At 36.9% G+C, this 23,863-nt stretch overlaps 1 protein-coding gene across 1 annotated transcript in view; it reads left to right on the top strand.

Moving 5' to 3' along the window:
* Ccdc148 (coiled-coil domain containing 148) overlaps nucleotides 1–23,863 on the top strand; it is a 198,100-nt gene that overhangs the window by 140,534 nt on the left and 33,703 nt on the right. The window contains exon 8 of the mRNA XM_042683543.1: nucleotides 3,221–3,339. Coding sequence (XP_042539477.1) covers nucleotides 3,221–3,339 — 119 coding nt within the window. The remainder of the gene's footprint in view (nucleotides 1–3,220; nucleotides 3,340–23,863) is intronic.

Below are 23,863 nucleotides of genomic sequence, written 5' to 3'. Positions count from 1 at the left end.
AAAGATGGTTTATTTGACCCTTCAGAAGGCACTGATGAGAGCAATTAATCTTCCCTGGATTGTTACTAATATATTTGGGCATTTACCACATGTATAGAAATGTTCTGCTTTGCCTTATTCCCTGGTAAATTCCTCCTGTTGGGAAGGCAAAGATTGGAAATGCCATGGTGAGGAAATGAAAAACTGAAGAATAGCAAGCATTCTCAGTTGTTTGGGGAAAACAACAACAAAAATGAAGACTGTGGTATTATAGTCTGAGATATCTAAATAAAACCCTCCTAAGCTTCTTTTAGTAGGAGGGATGTGTGTTTAATTCTATGTGAAGAGAAGGAAGAGGCAAAGACAAAGAAGATGGAGGTAGAGGGATGGATTAAGGTTCTAGAGAAGAGGATTGTGGGCATGTGGACTGTAGTCCTGATGAGGCAGTGTCATCAACAGAAGGACTTTCTGCTCTGATGGGCAAGGGATCTTCTAGAGCTGCTATTTCCTGTGATAACATGAGGACGTAGAAGAAGACACAGAGCTGAACTTAACAAAAATGCTGTGGAATATCATTATGAAAAATTGAGAGACACAGACCAAAATTCATCAAGTGAATGTGGATTAATTTGAAGATTTGACTAAAGTCATAAATTTGATACCAGTTCCTACAATTGTGTCATCATTCAAATGGTTATTAAGTACACACAATGTTCTAGATATTTTAGTTTCTTTCAGAAGTGCCAAGATAAATAAACCACAATTTCAACAATCTAGTAGGAGAGAGGGAAAAATATATACTAATGATCAAAGCATTGGGATGAGCACCAAACTAGAATAGCATTATTCAACTGGATCCCAGAGGACAATGGATGAAGGGGTCAGTTCTAGTCACAGAGTCTATGTTATAATTCAAGATTCAGAGGGAGAACTGTTTCCAGTGATAAAGAGTCCTGAAGGAGAAGGCATTTCCCTGGAATGGAGGAAATATGGAACTGTGAGACTACCAGGGGCTGATATTGTCTAGAAAAAAGATAAAGATGCTATGATGGAAAAGGTTGAGGCTTGGATATTTGAATTCTTGATTAAGCCACTTTTGAGTGACCTGGAAATCCCCACATGCCCAGTGATAAGGATAGGTAAAGGGCAATCTATTCCATTAGTACACATGTGAAAAGTAGAAAGGATTAGACAGAAGGCTATAAATTTTAAATGCCAATTTGTAATGAAGAAAACGCTCAACCCATGACCTAGCTCCATGGCACATGTTACATGTCACATGAGAATGTGAAGACTTCACTTAAGAGAATGTCAGTGGAAAGAAAGTAGTGTTCTGAGAGTTGAAGGTATAAAGGATTTTACGTGGATGACAGAGGTTCCAGGGGAATAAGTAGAGAGCATTATGAAGGAGTAAAGTGAGAGCTAAGAAGAGGAAAGGAGAGAAAGAGGGATGCAGGAGGTAGAGGATAGATAAGGAAAAAGGAAAGGAAGGAGAGAGAGAGAGAGAGAGAGAGAGAGAGAGAGAGAGAGAGAGAGAGAGAGAGGGATTTATACAAGAGAGTTCATAGCATAGCAGCGGATGAGTTACCAGACAGCCAGAAAGAGAAATAATTGGTTATAAGATTTCCCAAAGCCCCCAGTTTAGCATACTTCTTAGAACTAGCGGTGTCAGAGATTTGAGGATGTTAGCACCCTGGGGTCAGTCTGCTTATGTCTAGGTATTATCTGCAAAAGGGCTACTGCCCTTTCTGAAAGGCCAGTAAGTAAACAGTGATTTGTTGCAACCTAGAGAAAAATACTCTAACTGAAACTAATTCCTTTTTAAAATATTTAGTTTTGAAGTCACTTTATTTTCCTCTGATAAGGACAGACATATTCACTGGAAGAAATAAAATAAAACAAGGTAATGCAGAAGTATAAAAACTGCTATAATTCTATAGAGACAAAGTAATTATTGTGAGCATTTCTCGATTTGGCATTTATGTTAGTACTCTGGATTATTCTTTTCTAGTCAGTCTTTACTCTCTTTCTCAATGTCTGTCTCTCTCTGTATGTCTCTGTTTCTGTTTCTCTCTATGGATATATATGTGTATATATATTTACATATACTTACATATATCATCTCTCCCCTCCCTAATTTATACCTCAGTCATCTCTGGGGTAGTTATCACTTTACATTGAGTCAATGATGTCACTAATGAGACAGCAGAACTTCTATGACTGTGGCCATGTTGCTTAGGATTGTTCCTTAGGAATCTTCTAAGAATCAGAGACCATATTTCTAGGTCACATCAGGAAAGCACTTAACTTTTCATATCCACTTCTCAGAAGAAGCACCATATGTGGAAGGAGAGGCTAATGAACCTAGCTGATCCCACAGTCACCATGCTGCCAGTCACTGGTCTAGTGTTCACCACTGGAGTCCATTGTAGCTTTTGCCAGCAAGATACAGTCTCTTGTACCAGATAGAACATGGAAGCCCAGACCTCTGTACAATAAGTATTAACTTCAACATTAACACAGCAAATTCCTGAAGTAGTTCCAGCCCCCTGAACATAGCACATGTATACTTTTGGTTTTCTAAATTTTACCTCTATTTCCAGAGAAGAGAAATAAACCAGGCATAGGAAGAAAATATGTTCGCTTTTGTGAACTTGATAAGCTTGACCTTTATTTTACCACATAAGTCAGGACCACTAAATACCACAACCTGATAATTTGTTCTTTCCCTCCTTCCTCCCACCCATCTCCTGCCACTTCCCCAGTAGCAAAACGTTTTCAACATCATGCTGTCCATTAGCATAAATAAGCCCATGCTTTTAGAGTAAAAATAGTTTTAATGCTATATTTGTTAAATACTGCATTACCATAAGAGCAGAAAAATATTCTTGAATAACGGGTAGATCACATGCTTTAGAAACAATAACATGCTTTTATTGTGGGTCCCTGGAAGTTGATTATTTTAGCCAACATTAAAACCTTGGGTCTTAGCACAAGCTGCATTTCCACTTCAGAAATTGTTAAACCACAAGATTTCTTGGGGCATATCATTTCAGGTTTTAAATTATTTTTCTCTTGCCAATATACTACAGGCAGTTTTAAGGAACAATAACAACAACAAAAAGTAGAAATGCCATTTAAATTCAATCTTTGTTATGTGAACCAATGGATAATGTTACAGCTCTCCTCTCTATTTTTAATCTGTTGTTAACTTAAATTTGATGTCACCTTTATACAATAGATAAGAAAATACTGGGCTAATAAAGAACAGAAGTGGCAAGAAATGGAAATGAGAGATCTCCAGCGTCTGGAAGAACTGAAGAAATTAATGGCTGAGCAGTCAGTGAAAGACAGAGAAAGGTAAAATACCCATTGAGAATTGTGTGATAATGGAGGTGGTAATAAAATCTCCTGTAATATGTTAGAATAAACAATATCAGAGACAGCATTTTTATATCTAATGTACCTATTCAATATTTATATTCACAAGTGGATAAAATGATATCTATCATGTATTTTAAACTCTCATTTTTATGCATAAACCTCTAGTTTTCCATTTTGTTCCTTAACTAGCTTCCTAGTTAAACCTCACAGAGGACCTGACAGTATTTGATTGCCCGCCGTGTGCAGGAAATGGTTCTGGCAGCTGCTGTGCCTTAATATTTTGATCCAGAAGGGGGAAATCATTATTCTAATAGGAAGGAAAACCATTTACTATGACTGGGAATGGAGAAGACAATGAACAATTATAAAGTGCTGTTTGGTATTCATAATATATTTATTCACCACATATATAAAAATTTGTCTAGAATCTCCCATAAATATGTAACTTGAGAGTTGGAAAGGGCATTTGAGATTACCTAGCCCAGTCTCTTCATTTTAATATGAGTATACTGAGATATTAAAACTATTTTCTGGGCTGGAAATGTGGCTCAATGATAGAGTGCTTGCCTGGTATGCACAAAGCCCTGGGTTCTATTCCTCAGAACCACATAAACAGAAAAAGCCACAAGTGGTGCTGTAGCTCAAGTGGTGGAGTGCTAGCCTTGAACAAAAGAAACTCAGGGACAATGTCCAGGCCCTCAGTTCAAGCCCCAGGACTGGCAAAATAAGTAAATAAATAAATAAAAATTATTTTCTATGATTACTGTGTCAATCAGAGTCTATCAGAAAATAGTAACAGTATAGCAAATATGAATATGAAAAGTATAACACGAAGAACCATCATAAACTCTAACAAGAATCTTTGTTACATAAAAAAAATATATATATAGGTAGGCTGGATGTCACTCATGCCTGAAATCCTAGTTACTCAGGAGACTGAGATCTGAAAATTAAAGTCACAGTTCAAAGCCAGTCCAGGCAGAAAAGTCCATTAGACTCCTATCTCCAATTAACCAGTGAAAGCCAGAAGTGGGATTGTGGTTGAGCACCAGCCCTGGGTAAGAATACTAAAAATGCATGAGGAGCTGAGTTCAAAAATATGAACAAGCAAAAAATGAGAAATATAAAGAACAGTGGAGAACAGTAGAAAATTCTGAGGAGAGTTTCAATAGAAGAAGCACATTTGTAACTGGGGACTCTCTTTCATGATACGGATTCAGACCACATTGTAGACATTACAGTTAATATCCATGGCACGTGGAGAGAGTCATGGGTGGGCCAACCGGATTTCATCAACACCCATCCAGCAGGAAGAACCCATCTGGGTTTTGCCTAGGCACTCTGGAAGCTGATTACTGGGAAGCCTGCAAGACTCAAAAGAAAAATCTGATGGTGATGGTATCTCTAAATTTGACGAGAAGATGATTAGGGTGGCTGTGAGGACGCCAGGAGTGAAGCAACTCCGGATGTAAACGACCTGTGTGACAGGAACAACCGGAGGTCAGGAAGGGAAGTTCTCTCCTTTTGCAGCATCCTTCCAGCACCCTCTTCTAAGAGCCTGGGGATTCAGCTCCATTTTCACACGGCAGACGACGATCAATGGGCTTGGAGCAGAGAGACAGTAAATTGATATCAGGCAGAGTTATCTAGTGTAACTAGATCCTTAGTCATCTTTTTACAAGAGGTAAATTAAAGAGAGATCTTTCCTTTTGTAACACAAATCTCAGCAAGTTTCCTTCCAAGAGTGAAGTTAGTGATTACCTTAGTCACCTTAAAAAAAAAAGGCAGAACTCAATCCTGTCCACTTAATTTTCCTGTCAACCTCATGTTACTCTGAGAAATAAAGCCTATTAAATTTGCTCCTCAGAGTGTGTATGTAATATATATATATGTATCTCTGTATATATATATATATATAGAGAGAGAGAGAGAGAGAGAGAGAGAGAGAGAGAGAAAGAAAGAAAGATGCATATATGTATATATGTGTGTGTGTGTGTCTATATATGTCACGTTGGAAGACATATGTATTTTATGCAATGAGGTTTGCTGATATCTAGGAAGTTTCCTCTGTGAACAGTTATCTCAAAGTCTACTTAGCAAGACTGCAGAGTGAGTCTAGAGGTACAAACAGATGCTAGGTACTTCTGAGGATTCTCTGGATAAAATGCCTATCACTTGCCAATCAGCTCAGTACTTTAGAGTTATGTAAATCTCTTACTGAGAGACCCAAGAAATACAGTAAAGCTGGGATTCTAGGTTAAGAGGTCAAGCAACCAAGGGGAAACCAGAAACACAAGTATAAATCAAGATAACAAGTAAATAGCAGAAAAATGGGCCACAATGTGATTCAAAAAATAAGGAAGTAGACAACAATTGCCAAACAACAAAATACTTAAGACAAAGTTAGTGGTCAAAGGACTAGTTAAACAGCTAACGACTTTTTTAAGGTAAGAGTAAAGAGGCCCAGAAATTGAGAAGGGCTGGAAGGAAAGAGAACAGATGTGGAGTCCCAGCATTAGCAGACATGCTTCTAATAGAATCATCCCACATAGCAGGGAGCTTCTTTACTACACAATCATTTCAGACTTTTGCTTCCTGTCCCAGTAATTATCAAGATTAGCTGATTCAGAACTTCAGTTGAAAAGAAGGAAAAGAAAATAAGATTAATCCACATTACATAACAGGAGAAAAATAGCCACACTATAACACAACAAGAAGGATGAAGGAGTAGGAGCCATGGAGCAGGGTTTTATTCTTTACTGCTCTGTGAATCATGTATGACCTTGGGAAAATCATTTAACTTTTGCAAGGAAGCATCATTTTCTTTCTACTTAATGTTTCAAACATTTTACATAAAATACATAATAATGAAGATATTCTTATAAAAATTAAGGCATTCAAGTTAAAGCAAGTTGTCAAGCTCAGCACATATAAAACCCATGATCCTACTGTATTAGTCAGCTAGGGCTGCCATAAGTGAACAGCATACTTTAAGTGGTTTAGACAACTGAAATTTCTTTTCTCATAGTTCTGGGGCTTCTTTGCCAGCAATGGGCAGTCTTCTCAGTGAGTCCTCAGAGAATGGGAGACAGCAAGTCCTCTGCTGTCTTAGAAGGCACTACTCACCTCAAGAGGGTCCACCCTTTACAAAGACCTCATCTCCTAAGATATTCAGGGTGGAAGGTATGAATGTATGAATTTTTTTTAGTACTACTGGTGTTTGAACTCAGAGCCTTGCACTTAATCAGCTGATACTCTACCACTTGAGCTATACTTCCAGGCCAACTTTTTGCTGTTTGTTTTAGAAATGGAATTCAGTGAACTTTTCTGCCCTGGCTGACCACAAACCTCGCGGCCTCCAGAGTAGCTACAATTACAACTACTACCAGTACTCAGCTCAATATATAATTTGTTTTATGGAAGAGGGGCATATTCAGTTCAACCCTTTGTGTTAAAAAAGTATATATATATATATATATATATATATATATATATATATATATATATATATATACCTGTTGCCCACAATCTGCTACTTAATGGTTGCTGCTAGCCTAGAATGTCTTTGTGCCAATTAGAAAGATGTCCCCTTCTAGCATTAGAGTGCACAGAAATTAAAGAAAGTTAAAATAAACCAACCAAACCATGGCTTGGCAAGCAGAGACAGCACTGGACATCCTGACCCATTTATAACCTGGGTCAGGAACCATTTTAGTAAAGCACAAACTTCAGAATGATATATAGTATTACTGAAAATAGATCTACCTAATTCTTTTGAGAGAGCATATATTATTCATAACTCTTCTGAAAATTAGCTCTGTAGCCATCTGGAATTTATTTTTATGAATGATGTGAGCTAAATGTCTAACTTCTATTTTTTTCCTAAATGGATGACCAACGATCGCAGTACCAATTACTTAATGATTCATCCTTATACATTGATTTTGAAATGCCACCTTTATTGTATATTACATTTTGAGTTTTACTTTTAGATTCACATGGACTTTTGATTAAACTGGGAAAAAAACTCATCTAGGCCAAGTATGGTGACATACTCCTGCAATCCCAGCTACTTGGAAGGTGGTAACAGAAGAAAGATTAGCCCAGATAATGTTATCTGAAAAATAACAATACAAAAATGGCTGGTAAATTATGTAGGATTCTATTAATGATGTTCAGACACAGAAAGATTAAAAGAGATACTCTTAGGAGAGAAACACAAAAGCTCAATGCCTACATGCCTCTTTTATGTTTATTTAAAACAACATATGTATGTATATATGTGTATATATATACATATATATATATATATTGAAACAAACCCCAAGATATGGAAATAAGATCTCTTTTTTAATTTTAATTTTTTCATGATTCTATCTTCTTTTCTTTATGCATGGTATATCCATGTGTATATCCTCAGGAAAGTGAAGGGCAGGTGCAGGAGAAAAGGGTGAAAAAGTACAGCTCGGCTCACTGGACACTGATAAAAGTGAATTGTACAACTTGTAAGAGGAGATGGGAGGGAGGGACCAGGAGAGAGTGAGGGAAGGGAAGACACTGAATGAAAGGAAATGTTCTTATTATCTGACTCATGTAATTGAAATCCCTCTGTACATCACCTTTAAAATGATAAAATAAATAATAACTTTTAAAAGGAATTGGTGATATGGCTCAAGTGATAGAACACTTGCCTAGCAAATGTGAGATTCTGAGCCCTGAGTACTGAGAAAAATAAACATGTATAGTGCTATTTCTACATGGATCCATGGTACTCACTCATTGTTCTTTTTGAAAATATTCTTGTGTCATTTGTAACTTAAAAATTCTGTTGACTTTGTACTGAAATGAAGTGTGCTGGCGTTTATCTCAAATCTAGTATCCAATCTAGGTCTTTGCTTCCAGTAGCTGTCTACTTCCAGGTTGCTCTGAAGTCCTTTGGAAAGGTTCATAGATTTTTTTTTTCTGGTGAATGTTAACAAATTATCTTGGTAGAAATTGGTGAGCAGGGAAGCAGTTGATGTTTCCTTCAGTAAGTTCTGTGAGAAACTATGTCTGCATTAAGGAGATGGGGGTGGGGAGGTAGAGGTAGTGCGGAAGTGGACAGACATTGATGTGAAATTCATGGCACTTAGTTGTGGTCACTTGTTACTCTGAGGATGGATTCTCAGGGAAGACAAAGAAAGAAACATGACCTAGAATGTGGTAGAGTTTATCTGACCTCCCGAGTTGAGTGCTTTAGCTATTGGGTTTTCCATTTTTTTTCTGTCTTCTAACAAATTCATTTGCCTCTAGTATTTTTTACTTTCTCTAAATCTTCAGCCATATTCTATAAAATTTAAAATGTTGCTTTGATTATTTAATTTTGAAGTAGTATTCATTTCATTTTTGCTATCCTGATAATAAATTGGTAGACATGTGGGTGCTTACCAAAGGTAAGGTTGTTAAGAATTTTTTTCTTTCCATGTCTTTTCATAAGAGTGGACTAGTAAACACTGCTACTTTTAAAAAGTTGATAAAACGTCTTTATTGAAAACAATTATCACAAAAATGTTCATTCATGTATTTCTAGTTTTTTCTTTTTATTCTGGGGTATTCCACTTCAGTCTAAATGTTTGTAAATAATATATATCTCAGTGTTTCCATTTAGCTTCCCACCATTTAGTTTGATACACCAATGAGCAGAAAATAATGGGGCTGGCATCAGAAATTTTTACCTACCAATCCTTTCTGTAGTGTGGGAAGGCCACAAGGAAACATGACTTCCAAATAGGGGGAGGGGTGGGGGGAGGGTATGAAGTTAGAAGTAGAAGTATGGTTCAAGTGGTAGAGTACCAGCCTTGAATGAAAAACCTAAGGAATAGTTCCTGGGCTCTGAGTGTTATATATTATATTATATATATATATATATAATGTATATATATATATATATATATGCTATATCTATCTATATGAAAAATTCTGAAAAAAGTTATTTCTAGGTAATAAAGGATAATTTCCTTTTCTTTCTTTCTTTTGCAGTATTAGGGTTTAAACTCTAGGCAGGTATTCTACTACTGAAGCATGCCTCAGCCCTTTGTTTGCACTAGTTAATTTTGAGATAGGTTCTTACTTACTGCCAGGGCCTGGATTACCATTGACTGTTTAGGCTTCACAGAGTTGCTAATATGGCTGGCACCCACTGCCACATCCACCTTCTTTCTGTTGAGATAAAGTCTTGGGGACTGCTCTGCCCAGAGTGGCCTCAAACCATAATCTTCTCAATTTCTTTTTCCCACATAGGCCTCATAGGACACCATGCATGCCAGTGTGACTCATGAACTTTCTTGCTTGGTTTGTCCTTAACCTGTTATCTTTTTATGTTCAGCCTTCCACATAGTTGAGATTATAGGCACAAGCCACTGCCATCCAGATATTTTTCTTTATATTTCTACATTTTCTAAATTTCCACTGTGAACCTGCATTTCTGATATTAAGAAAAAGCAACACAGTGTAGTTGTTTTTAAAGCCTTTTCAAGTTTGTTTGTTTGTTTGATTATCTGGTTGTGGACTTCAAATCTGAGCCAATTGGGAAATAAAGTGACACTAACCCAAATACAAGTGTATCAAATAGAAGATACTCTTCATTTTTTTTTAAAGATAGTTGAAACCTAGTTTTCAAAATATGTTAGGAAAGGTAGGGGAGAATGATGGAAGGAAACATATTAATCAAGATGCATTGTACTCATAAATTGACATGTTGAATTGAAACTCCTTCATACAATTACTTAAAGATAATATAAAAAATCCAAAGTAGCCAGGTGCAGGTGGCTCATGCCTATAATCCTAGCTACTCAGGAGGCTGACATCTGAGGATCACGGTTCAAAGCTAGCCTGGGCAGGAAAGTTTGTGAGACTCTTATCTCCAGTTAACCACCAGAAGTAGATCAAGTGGTAGAGCTCTCACCTTGAGCTGAAGAGCTAAGGGAGAATGCCCAGGCCCTAAGTTCAAGCACCATGACCGACCCTCCCCCCCAAAAAGAATCCAAAGTAGACATAAGAACATACATTTCTTTTATATTAAAAAACATTATTTATTTATGCATTGTCTAATTTCTTTTTTTTCAATAATTTTTTTTACTGTGAAAATACCGTACAGAGGGGTTACAATTACATGAGCAAGGTAATGAGTACATTTCTTATCAAGCATTGTTGCCTCCTCCTTTTTTTCCCCTTCCCATCCTTTCCCATCTCCCTCCCCCCCCAGCCACTCCACTCCCCTGCCAAAGTTGTAAACTTCGTATTTTTTCTTTTTTTTTTTTTTTTTATTTTATTTTATTTTATTTGAAAACATACTGTACAGAGGGGTTACAATTACATGGGCAGGAAAATGCATACATTTCTTACCAAGCATTGCAGCCTCCTCCTTTGTTTACCCTTCACCTCCCTTCCCAGCCTCCCCCCTCCCCCCCACCCAATCGTACCCCCCCTCCCTCCCCCCCACCGACATTGTAAAGCTGGTTTTGACATGGCATTTTGTACTTCTCATTGTTGCAACAGGTCCACCTGAATCCTTAAACGACTTGTTTGTCCCCGTCTCCTCCACATGTTATACTGACATCAAATATAGTGAAAGCGGGGGTTACACTGTGGGGGAGGGACATACAAAGCAACAAAGAAATAATTCTTGATTTCTACTCTCCACACCCTTTTCTAGCCATCCCAACCTTTTGCTATTTTGATTTCCTAATTGCTTTCACCATCTTCCTTTCCCACCCACTGCTAGAACCTAACGATTCCCTTCTTTTTCATACTTTCTTTCCTTCCATGTGGGTTTCTGAGAATACTTTTCTCCCACAGTCTTCCTAAGTAACTTTGAGCCTTTGTTGTTATAGCATGTAGCTCTATAGAGATGCCATGGCTCTATCCTACTCTAAAACTTTCCTGAGGAATGGTGAAAGATTATGCTTACAGGAAGTGGGGATACAGGGTGGTTACAGATTCTTGCATCTGCTTAGCATCCTTACTTCCCATTACTAATGAAAGTTACAGAGTACAAAAATCAAACCTTTCATTCTCCTATACACAAGAGCATCTCTCCCTCAAAGATGATATTTTGTACATGCTGGGTAGAATGTTCAATCTCCAACTAAAGTTTGGGTCTCTTTTTACAGTATTTCCTTTTATAGTATTTATAAGAGTAAATATAATTGTGGCCTTTTCTTATTTGTTTTCATCATCTTTTTCTTGTGGTTTAATAAATAAATTGCCTTTCTTATCTCATGTCCTTTGAAATTACCTTTTCAATGCTTTGAAGAACTTCTAAAAAGAGATTTACCTTGCTAAATAGTTGTGGATATAATCTCATAACTACAGAACTGAAGCTGACAAAAATAGCAAATGGTAATCCAGGCTCTCACAAGTTGAGCAGTGACTGCTAAACCCCACAGCAGCTATTCTTGAATTCTTTGTTAGAATCACCTGAACACAAAGTCCACCCCAGACCCCAGACCAACTATATCAGTAATTTGGAGGATAGGATTCTAACCTTAAAATATTATTTATGAAAATTCTCATGGGATTACACACTACAATGAAGTTTGAGAACCATTACACAAGAGTTCCTTCTATACCTTCTTAAGTATGGAAGAAGTTGTTTATTGAGTTTTTGAGAAGATCCCACCTTTTTAATAGAAATACCCATAATTTCTTCCCCCCCCAATGTTATACCTACACTGAAAATAGTTCAAGATAGTTATGTAGACGGGAATTTACATTCATGGAGGAATTTTGATCAATTTTAGAATTTCTCTCTAAGAAAAAGTTATGCATGATTCTAACTAACCAGTTGTGTGTGTATCTTAAAAAAATATATTAGTTGTTAGTACAATTTTTTCCACTGTAACAGCATTTTCCTGTGCTGGAATACAGAAAATATTTGAAGTTCAAGGATATGGGTGGCCATTTGGGAAGAAAAAGACTAGTACCAGCTGGCTTCCTAACACTGAATTGGCTTTGCTAATCTAATGTGGGTCTTCAGTTGCTTGCCAACATCAGGGAACTGACAGTTACTGCATTTTCTCCGTAGTAAAACCAGATGTTGCTCTTTATTTCCCATGTCTTTTCTTAACAATGTGCAAATTTCAGCATGATGTTTTGGAAAGCATGAAGGGCATTTGAAACGGCCTAGTGATTTGGATTTTTAAATAGTATCTTTAGTAAAGTGATTAAATCAGAAACTTTACAAATATTTGTTATGTGTTTACTTCTCGGCATGAGATTCCCCCAAATTAGTGGAAATGCTCTTGTTCATTAAATCTCTGTCAACCAAATCCTCATTCCAAGTGGATGTGCTAAATGATGTAGTTCAAGAGTCACTGTGAGCCATTAAACAAATAGAATTCGTAGTAAAGCTAGCTGGCATATCTTTTCAATGTATAGTAGAAATGCTTTGCAAATTAGCATTAATTTAAAAGACTTAAAAGGATCTCATTGATAGGCAACATGCTGTTTTCCAGCCCATTGAAGTAATGTTGATAATGACAATAATAATAACAATATGTATACCTGCTCATCAGGATAGCACAACTAATTGTGGGGCATGTGTTCATAAACTGAGGCATGGTTGCACAGATTACTTTGATATAATTGTAATGTTCTAGAGAGAACGTAGCTGAGCAAGCCTGATTGACAGAAGGAGCCTAGGAAATTTATGAATAGAAGGATGTACAGCCATTTTCATATGAAAATCAAACAAGTAGCTTGGGCCAAGGGGCAGATGGAGTACCAGCTGGGCACAGAAGGCGCAGCTGAGGGTCTTCCTAAAGGTGTTGGGTGATGATTTAGTTCCTAATGTATGCAAGTCTGGTTGCTCAGCTATGGCCCCTTCTAAATCACAAGAACCTGAGAGTTCTTTTGTTTAGTAGCTCGAGCTGATTTTACTTTTTAAAGATAACTTTATGATTTTAGATATCAGAACTCATTAAAAAGACTTCAGGGCTTCTACTATATGGCATGCTGATCTGTCTGCTGCAGTTATGTAGGTTATAAAATGAATTGCCAGTAAGTACATACTTGGTAGGGGGTAGATGATATTCAGAAACACTTTCTTACACATTTTTATCTTATTATATTTCCTTAATAAATATTATTTTTGTTTTTTAATAGTTCATTTCAAATAGGAGGACATCAAGGTGCTATGGATTGACGAGATTCAAAGTACCTCAAATTTTCAAAAGCTTGTTTTTAAACAAGTTTTTCAAGACAGAGTCTCCCTATGTAGTCTAGGCTAGCCTTGGACAGATTACACTTCTGCCTCAGCATCTTGAGTAATTGGATTAGAAGTAGCTATCACCACAACTGGTAAAATAACTTTGATTTTATTGCATCATTAATGCTACAAAATATTTGACACTTTCTTTTTGTACATAAGGTTGTTTTGAAACTGTATTTACTTTCTCATTCAACATTTACACCAATGTGAAGACGTAATTGATTGTTTTTCCCTAGCAGCAGGGGGACATCGTAGCTCTGCTTCACACAGTTTTGTGAGTGAAGTGGAAGCCATTACTATATACTTTGTTGATGTCTTTTTCACCAATCCTTAGTTAGGGAGTTTCACTGAGCACTTTTAGATAATGGAATGCTGACTTGTAGACATAGAGTTTTCAAAGATTTTACTTTAAAATCTTCAGGGGCAGGGCTGGGATGTAGCTCAGTGGCAAAGCGCTTGCCTAGCAAGTGCAACGTCCTGGGTTCGATCCCCAGTACCAAAAAAGAAAAGACAAAAAAAAAAATACAGTTAAAATCTTCAGGGGCAGACAGGCAGAAACTTAGCAAGTGTACTTAAATATACCAGGCTTAAAAACATGGACTGGGTAAAAGGTAATGACAGCTTTCACAGAATGCCACTGCTGTAGTGGGTGCAATATGGATACATGGATACAGTACAGTACAGTGCAGTACAGCACAGAATATGTGTATTCTTTGTTGGGAACTACCCCATGCCCCAAATATACATCCACATCCCTCCCCCTACACACACATATTTACACATTTTTATGAGGTAATGTTAAGACTTAGAAAGTCAGTGAAGGGAACACGTTTGCAATCTGGCTTGTTTTATATATATACATATATATATATATGTATATATATTTGTTATATATATATAGTTATGTAGATTATACAGGCATTTAATTTGAAAGTTATGAGGAACTATAGAAGTACATAGCCCACTCTTCCTGTATTAACTCTGATTCTGGTTTTTAAACAATAGTATTTATTCCTATTTGAATTTTGAAGTGAAAAGATTTAATTGGGGCTGGGAAGGTGGCCCAGTGGTAGAATGCTTGCCTTGCATGCATGAGGCCCTGGGTTTGATTCCTCAGCACCACATAAGCAGAAAAAGCCGGAAGTGGTGCTATGGCTCAGTGGTAGAGCGCTAGCCTTGAGCTAAAGAGTTGAGGGACAGCGTCCAGGCCCTGAGTTCAGGCCCCACGACTGACACAGACACACACACACACACACACACACACACACACACACACACACAATTTAATTGAAAGCTATTTGGTGGGTTCACAGAATCATCAATATGATGGCAGACACAACTGAGAAAACAGTTGAGAATAACAGACAGGAAAGAACCAGGACTGAAACCCAATTTCCTCTGCAGAATCATCCCAGAAGTCAACCACTGATCATGATGCAATGGGCTGCTTCTCCCTCTGCCGTCTCCTGACTCTGGGCATCTGACGGCAATGTTGCCTTTCTTCACAGTCCTGCCATGCTGCAAAGTCCAGGATCTCAGTAGATTCTCCAGAGACTGTGCTGCTTTGTTTCTTTGTCTTTCTTTCTTTCTTTCTTTCTTTCTTTCTTTCTTTCTTTCTTTCTTTCTTTCTTTCTTTCTTTCTTTCTTTCCTTCTTTCCTTCTTTCCTTCTTTCCTTCTTTCTTTCTTTCTTTCTTTCTTTCTTTCTTTCTTTCCTTCCTTCCTTCTTTCTTTCTTTCTTTCTTTCTTTCTTTCTTTCTTTCTTTCTTTCTTTCTTTCTTTCTTTCTTTCTTTCTTTCTTTCTTTCTTTCTTTCTTTCTCTCTTTCTTTCTTTCTCTCTCTTTCTTTTTTTGGGGGGGTGGTTGGTCGTGGGGCTTGAACTCTGGGCTTGGGTGCTGTCCCTCAGCTCTTCAGCTCAAGGCAAGCGCTCTACTGCTTGAGCCACAGCACCACTTACGGTTTTCTAGTGGTTTTTATTGGAGATAAGAGTCTCACAGACTTTCCTGCCCGGGCTGGCTTTGAATCGCGATCCTCAGATCTCAGCCTCCTGAGTAGCTAGGATTACAGGCGTGAGCCACCAGTGCCTGGTTCTTTGACTTTCAAAGGATGAGATGTGCTGAAATCAGTTCAATGTTTATCTAACTGCAAAAATATCTAGGAGAGCAAGTAAGTTCAGAGTAAGGATTTCTTCAGCAAAGGAAGAAGACTTAGAAGCTGAGTTGCTGAAGACAAAAAGAAAATGAAAGAACATAATCTACAATTTAAATGAACACATACTCTCTTTCTATACTTGACTATCAAAACCTTACCTTTCGCTTAACCTTGTGTTATTATGTGGTTTATAGCCTAAAACAATCTCACCCTACTGCCAAAGGGAGTATGTTTTTTTTTAAAATAACATTCTTGTTTTTTTTTAATAACATCAACTTCAAATCCAAGAATCCCAAACGTCTTTTTGAACAACCGTCTTCTAGCCATAATCAATCCTAAAATTTCATGACCTATCAACTAACAGATAACATGTTCATGAGCTGATTCACCAAGAACCAAGCTCCAAGACTGACAGGTTAACCCTTCCTTCTAATATTTTTCTGCTATTGGAGTTTGAATCCAGGGCTTCATGTTTACTCTGGCATTCTCCGTCTTGAGCCAGACCTCCAGCCCTAGTTAATTAAAGATGGATTTTACAGACTTTTCTGCCCAGCCTTGCTTTGAAGCATCTTAGCCTCCTAAATAGCTAGTATTACAGATGTCAGCCTTCACTGCCCAATACCTCTTAATTTTTTTAAATCACTTCTGTGCACTATTGCCATTTGGTAGAATCCAACAGGCCCATCTGTATAGTCTTAGAGTCTTATTATCTCATATCTCCAGTTCTATTTTTTTAACTTCTTCTAATCAATATGCCTATATTTTTAGTTACTATCTCCAAAATTTTATGAATCCATGACTCAGTCATTTATCTGTATTGTTTAGTATGCACCAGTCTTTTACCCCAGTTAAAACAATTGAAGACAATGCTCTTAAAGCTGCGCTTGCGTGGAATATTTGCTTTCTCCATCCCCTTTCAAGAACATCTCTGAGCCAGAAGTCCACTGTAGCAGTCTTCCTCTATGTGGGCCTTCTCTACATGTAGACGCAGCTGAAAAAATGGGTCATGGTTTTTCTTTCTATGTCAGCTACTTAATGGGAATGCTCCATGGGCCACAGCTAACAGAGATGTTAGTGTCGCAAGAGTTGTATGCTAGGAGTTTAAAGAAATGTAAGCCACCTGTATATACTTATGACCTATGTTTTCAGGTCAAACCTGCTTTCATGAGTCTGTGCTATGGGCAGTCCCTATTTTAACAGCTCACTATGTGTATGTAGAGTCTCATTGTCACCTGATTTCTTATGGCCAAGAATCTAACCTTTGTCTAGGAAATAATACTAACAAACTCAATATCTCTTTTCATTGTTGTAGGAAATAAATTAATTAAAACATAGGAAGTACTTATCCAAAGCCTATCATATTTTAAGTATTTGAGAAGTGACAGTTTCATAGCAAGTCCCACGGTTCAATAGTGAGCCACTAATTATTCCTACAAGAGAAGCAATAGTTTACAAAAATGCACACACCCCGAGGTTCTCTACTGTACAAAAACACATAAAAAGTTTGACATGCTCTAAAGAATATCAGAACAATTAGGGCACCACAAGCACTGTGTCACGAGGTCAGGTGGCAATGCTGTTTGCTATGTGGCTTGGGCAAGCTGCAGAGCTTTCTATAGATCTGACCCTTGTTCAGAACTGTTTTCTTTTTCAGGTCACCCACTTAACTGATTGGCCAGGCATTCCCAAATGCTGATTTTGTTTCCTCCCAAATCTAAATTGTATCACCGGGCACTGGTGTGTATGTGTGTGTGGGTGTGTGGGTGTAAAGAAGTGCAGTGTTCTGCACTTTGAACATGAAGTTAGAACATCTGTATTGAAATCTGACCTTACCACTTGTATTCCCAAGGCCTTGGTCTCCTTTCCTCTCTCTATGAATACTCCCATATGATTGTTAACAGAATAAGAGGAAATGACATGTGAATTAACTGGAGTAAAGCACATTCTGTCGTATTAGTTCCTACCACATTCTCCTCCTTATCTCCAGGGTTCATCCAGCTGGCTCCTGAGCTTTGCCACATGACAATCTTTCTAGTACTTCAAATTCTCCATGCCCCAGATGGAGCAATCCATACCTTTCTCTAGCCTGTTCTCCAATGATTCCCTTTCCACATATGACACCAAAACCCTTCCCCAACCCACTGTTCAGTTAAAGCCCAGCACCTCCTCCTTTCACTCCCTGATCCTTGAATCCTTGCTTATTTAATGCTGTGAATTCATAGTTGATGACCTTTTTTGTTCTCACCCTGACCAGGTCACTGCCCTCTCTCATTTGAACATGAGTATACCACTTCAGCCACAACCACAGTGCAAACCAAGCATACATTCTCATGCCAAGCACCCTGCAGTGGGATTGCCTCTTTTGGCTGAAGTTAAGAGTCATCAAGGCTGCTTGTGGGTTCAGATCTCACCAGCTTATCTCTCCCCTTTCTGACTTGTCCATTCCTTCCCTCTCCATACTTCTGTACCCTTCAAGAGCCACAGAATCTCTCTTGCCTTTATTCTATCTTCAGTTGGGTGTTTCTCTTATTGGGAACACTCTTATGACCAACTAGTATTCTTTACTTCTCTACTTTCTCAGGGAGGCCATCTACAGTAGTGAGTGATTGTAGGTCTTGTTTATTCTACCCCCCTCCATGTTATCTGTTGAAATAAGTTGTATCCAATATTACAAACTATCTTCCAACGTTTTAGGACAAACAATGACTAGCTTATTAATTATTTTACATAATAATTAAGCAAGGGCATAGCAATGGACAGTTTATCTCTTCTTTATAATGTTTGCAGTCTCACTTGGGAATTCTTGAATGGCTGAGAGTGACTTGAATGGCTGGGCAGGAGTAATCTGGTGACTCTTAAGTTGTGAATCTATAAAACTGAGCTTAGTTATTGATGGGAGACAAGATCTTGAATGTACAATATTCTCCAAGACCTATACGTTGAGGGTTTGTTCCTCAGCCCAGGGCAGTATTAGGAGGTGATAGAACTTTTAAGAGATAGGACCTAGTAAAAGGAAGTTTGGTCACTGGAAAACATTCCCTTACAGAGAATATTGGGACATTTCCCTTTCCCTTTTCTCCTTTTTACAATCTGGCACCATGAAGTGAATGATTTGCTCTACCATGTCCCATCATCAGTTCAGTCTTAGAATGACAGGGCCAAGAAATCATGAACCGAAACCTTCAAATCATGAGCCCCAAATAAACTATTCTTCGTATAAGTCAATCATCTCAGGTGTTTTGTCACAGTGATAGAAAGCTGACTAACACAGCCGGGAACTGTCAAGTGGGGTCATACATAGTCACTCTGTGAAATGTGGCTTCTCAGGGGAGGAGTACTTCACATATGGTATCTTGCGGCTCTAGGACCTCATTGTCCATTAATGAAAGCAGAAGCTTTCACTGCTTAGCTTTGGAAATCTCTGGTCAAAATAGAGATGTGATCTATCCATATTTAAGTGAAAGGGATATAATCTGGGTTATATCAAAGAATTTGTGAGTCTTTAAAAAAAACCACAGTGCCCTTCATCTGTTTGATCTTAACACATTTTAATTACTTATTAAAATTTATTTCCTCCGGTAAATTCTCTGAAAGAGGAATCTGTGTCTGTTTTTGACCTATTGTGGGTCAAATCTTTGTATTTGACCTATTGTGTGTAACTCAATCTTAATAATCTTTAAGAGGAGGAAAGAATAAGACTAGATCAACTTAGGTCTGTAGTAGGTCATAATTTGTTGAATCCTTCTGGTTAAACTTGTTGGTTACTTGTGATTTCTATGGATGATAAATTGACTATGGTACTAGGTATTGAAATCAGGGCCTCGAACACGCTAGGTTCATACTTTACATCTTGAATTACACCCCCATCTTTCTTATTTTATTTTGTCTTCAGAATAGATTTTGGTAATTCTTATATGGGTTGGCTTTGATCTTGAGATCCTTCTGCTTCTGTTCACATATAGCTGCAATTACAGGGGTATACTACCATGACTGGCTGTTCTTTATTCTTTAAAATTAATTTTAAAATTATCAACCCTAACCATTAAAACTCATGGTTCTTAAAAGTCATCTTGTTACATGGTTTTAAGGTTCAACTCTCTTTAATACTTATCCACTCAATGCTCCTACATTCCAGGCATGAATGTATCTCTGACTCTGAATTTGCTCTCTTTTAAGCCAGTGTATTTCACTGTTAGACAGCTATAGAACTTTTTTCTTTTCATTTGTTTTTTGTTTTGTTTTTTCATTGTTGTTAAGCCCAGATCTGTCTCCAGTAGCTTCCTTATAGTGATTGTTCTTCTATTGCTTGAGACTATATTGAATAAATATGACACTTCCTTCCTTTGATAACCTTTAAGTATTGAGGATAGTTATATATAGCTCTTTTCTTATACCATCTCTGTCTCTATAAGAACTTTCTTTTATAAGCTTTTGAAAGGAGTATGTTTTCAACTCATTCACGATTTACAATGGAGAAGAGTTCAGGGGGAAAATGCTCACTTGGCCAAAAACAGCACAGCATGATGATTTGCATATTTTGTGGCTTAGTGTTGCTGTATAAGTAAAGGATATGAATTATTACAACAAAGATTATTATTTAGAAATCTATTTGCATAAGACAAGTATATATTAAAAAACAAATAAATTTCCTTGCACAATAGTATTAACATGAAATCAGTCTGTCAAGGTAAAGGTACCAGAAAACACAGAATAGACAAGATGGCATTACTTTCAGAAGGGAATAGGAGTCCTCTCTCCAGTTTTGAAGTGGATACTGTGTGCTAGTTACTACCCACATTAAAACTCCCTCAAATAACACTGATTGCAAACTTACAGCAAGTTGCTCTATGTAAAGCAGCTCTTGGGCTTCCTTAATCTTAGTGGCCTGGAATGCAATTCCCACTGTAATTCCCCATCAAGTTAAGGGCATAGAACTGCTCAGACCTGTCATACTGTCCGCTGGGGCTCTTTGTTATTGTTAAGTGAGGCATTTAAAAAGCAACCAAAAATTCAATTTTCTATTTTTCTCTGTTGTTCTCTGGATCTGGCCCTCTTTCCTGGTTTTTGTATTACATTGCAAGATAAAATGTTTTTTTTTGTTGTTGTTGTTTTTACATTTTTTAAGTGGAAAAGAGAAAAATATTATACAAAATGAACATTTCTGTGTCCATAAGTAGAACTTTGTTGGAACGGAGTCATGTTTATTTATTTACTCTAGTTGCTTTTATGTTTTGCAGTCACTGAGTTTTACACAAGTCCTAGAGACTATATTGGCCACCCTTTATCCCTTTATAGATTAAGTTTATTGGCCCCATGACTAGTAGGAATTGTAGAAAAAGGGAGAGCATTAATACTGCTACTTAAAAACAAAATATTCTTACATACTTAGGTTCTAGATAGCCTTTTAATAAATTGTACTGGAATTCAGGAAAGCTAACAAAAGCTGAAATTCCATTACACCAAAGGCATTGTATCTTTCTTTCACAGTAAAGCACTCAGAGCTCTGGGTATGGTCTGGCCCTTCTACCAAAGCAGAGCAAAAGTACAAGCTTTTCCACCTGAGAGAAGCTAATCAGTAGTGGCAAAATTTTTGTGTATGTGTGTATGGACCAGTTTTAAAGTTCGTAATTATTCTTTTCCTTTCACCATTTTCCTTTTTAATTTAAATTTTGATAAAATTTCAAGTTTAAAGAAGAATTATAAATGTAATACAGAGAATTTCTACTCAATCTGCTTATTCAATATTTTGCTTTATTTACTTATCATTTGCTTATTCTGTCTACTTTTTCTCACACACAACTTGGTTTTGACATCCCATTTGAAAGAAAGTTGTGGACATCTTAAGACTTTATTACTACTTCAACATGTATTAGAATATCATTTTTCAAAGTATTACCTAATAATCCTGTGGATGTCAGCAGTATCCATTACAATATCCACTTGTTTCTAATTTTATTAATTTTGGCCTTCTCGCTTTTTGAAATTTTTGATTAGTTTGGTTAGTGGTTTGCCAGTCTTGTCAAAGAAACAATTTTTGTTTCATTTTCTAACTTTAATAATGTATTTATTTGGTTTAAAATTTTTCCACAATATTATATAATTTATGAATTATTGATTTGTCAAATTCTTTTCTTTTTTTCTTTTCATTCATTTTTATTGTTGTTATAAAGGTAATACACAGAGGTGTTACCATTACATAAATAAAGAGTATATTTTATCTTGAGTAATGTTACCTCTTCCATTGTTTTCTCCCAGGTTTTCTATCCTGTCCCTACCCACAAGTTGTACAGTTCATTTTCAACATAGTGTCTAATGAGTACCACTGTTGCATTTTTTCACCCTTTTCCCACCATTTCTGTGTCCCACCTTACCCTCCCAAAGACTTATAAATGAATAAAACAAGACAAAAAGAAAAGAAAAGATAAACCGCAACAAGGAAAAAACCTCTTATTTTTACTTCCTGGAGTACATTTTTGAAAAATATTATTTTATATGATCAGATACACAAAATATTGCACCTTTGCGTTCCTCTCCTAAGAATATCCTCCTTTGGTCTCACTATGTGTGATTACTTTGAGACTTGTATAATTTATCATGTCCAAGTATGTTTTTAACCATCTAGTGTGTTTACTGGTAGGTTTATAGACACATTTTAGCTACCACAAATGAGGGAAACCATGAAAACTATGTTTCTCTTGGTCTGGCTTTCTTTGTTTAATATAATTTTCACTAAGTCCTTCCATTTCCTTACAAATGGTACACTATCATTCTTTCTGAAGAAGGAATAGAATTCCATTGTGTATTTATACCATCTTTTCTTGATCCATTCATCCATTGAGGGGCATCTGGGCTGATTTCATATCTTGGCTATGGTAAAAAAAATGTTGCAATAAACATAGTTCTGGTGGTAGCTTTAGTATGGCCTTGTTTGTACTCCAGGGGATAAATGCCCAGGAGTGGAACTGCTGGGTTATAGGGTAGGTATATGTTTAGTCTTTTGAGGAATCTCCATACTGCTTTTCCTGAGTGACTGAACAATCATTAATTCTTTATATTGTTTATTCTGTTTCACTAATTTCCATTCTGATCTCTATTATTTCTTTCAGACTGCTGATTTTGGGATTGGTTTCTTTTTTTTCTAAGAGTTTGAGGTGTATTATTGGGTTATTTATTTGAAATCTCACTGTTTTAATTCAGGCATTGCTAGATATAAACTCCCTGTTTAGTATCTCCAAAGGTAATGGTAAATTTTGTTATCATTTTCATGTCATTCTATATTTTTTAAACTTCTTCCCTGGTAATTAAAACTGTACTGTTAAATCTACAAATCTTGGCATAGTTTCTGTCATTTCTTCACTATGATCTGATTCGATACAAGAAATTATTTTATTTATTTAGGTATTTCTATAAACTTTATGGACTCAAATCTATTTTGGAGAAAGTCAATGAACTTCTAAAAAGAATGTGTATTTCACAGAGGTTGGGTGAAAGATTTTGTAGATGTTTGTTAAAAGTGTTCAGTCTATTGGCCAGTTTAACTCTGAATATTCATAGTTGATTTTTTGGTTTGTCTAGTCACTCAGTTTATTACAGTGGTATATTAAAGTCACCTGTTGCTGGGCGCTAGTGGCTCACGTCTGTAATCCTAGCTACTCAGGAGGCTGAGATCTGAGGATCGCAGTTCAAAGCCAGCCCGGGGAAGAAAGACCGTGAGACTCCTATCTCCAATAAACCACCAGAAAACCGGAAGTGGCACTGTAGCTCAAGTGGTAGAGCGCTCGCCTTGAGCTGAAGAGCTGAGGGACAGCGCCCAGGCCCAGAGTTCAAGCCCCACGACCGACAAAAAAAAAAAAAAATAAAGTCACCTGTTATTATTGTTTTGTGCACATCTGTCTCTTTGCGTCCAGTTCCTTTTATTTTATTGACTGCACCTATACTTGGCACATTTATATTTATTTATATTTGCTTTTTTAAATTTATATTTGACATTCTTCATCCCTTTTGTCTAACTTTGGGTTAATATCTTCTTTTTCAGATACAAATATAGCAATCCCTGATCACTTTTGATTTTTACTTGCTTAGTATATCATTTTCCATCCTTC

The sequence above is a fragment of the Dipodomys spectabilis genome, unplaced genomic scaffold, assembly GCF_019054845.1.
Source record: "Dipodomys spectabilis isolate Male_0828 unplaced genomic scaffold, ASM1905484v1 ptg000081l, whole genome shotgun sequence".
NCBI classification, from domain to species: Eukaryota; Metazoa; Chordata; class Mammalia; order Rodentia; family Heteromyidae; genus Dipodomys; species Dipodomys spectabilis.
The sequence above is the reverse complement of the archived record's forward strand: the minus strand, read 5'-3'. Positions and strand labels throughout refer to the sequence as shown.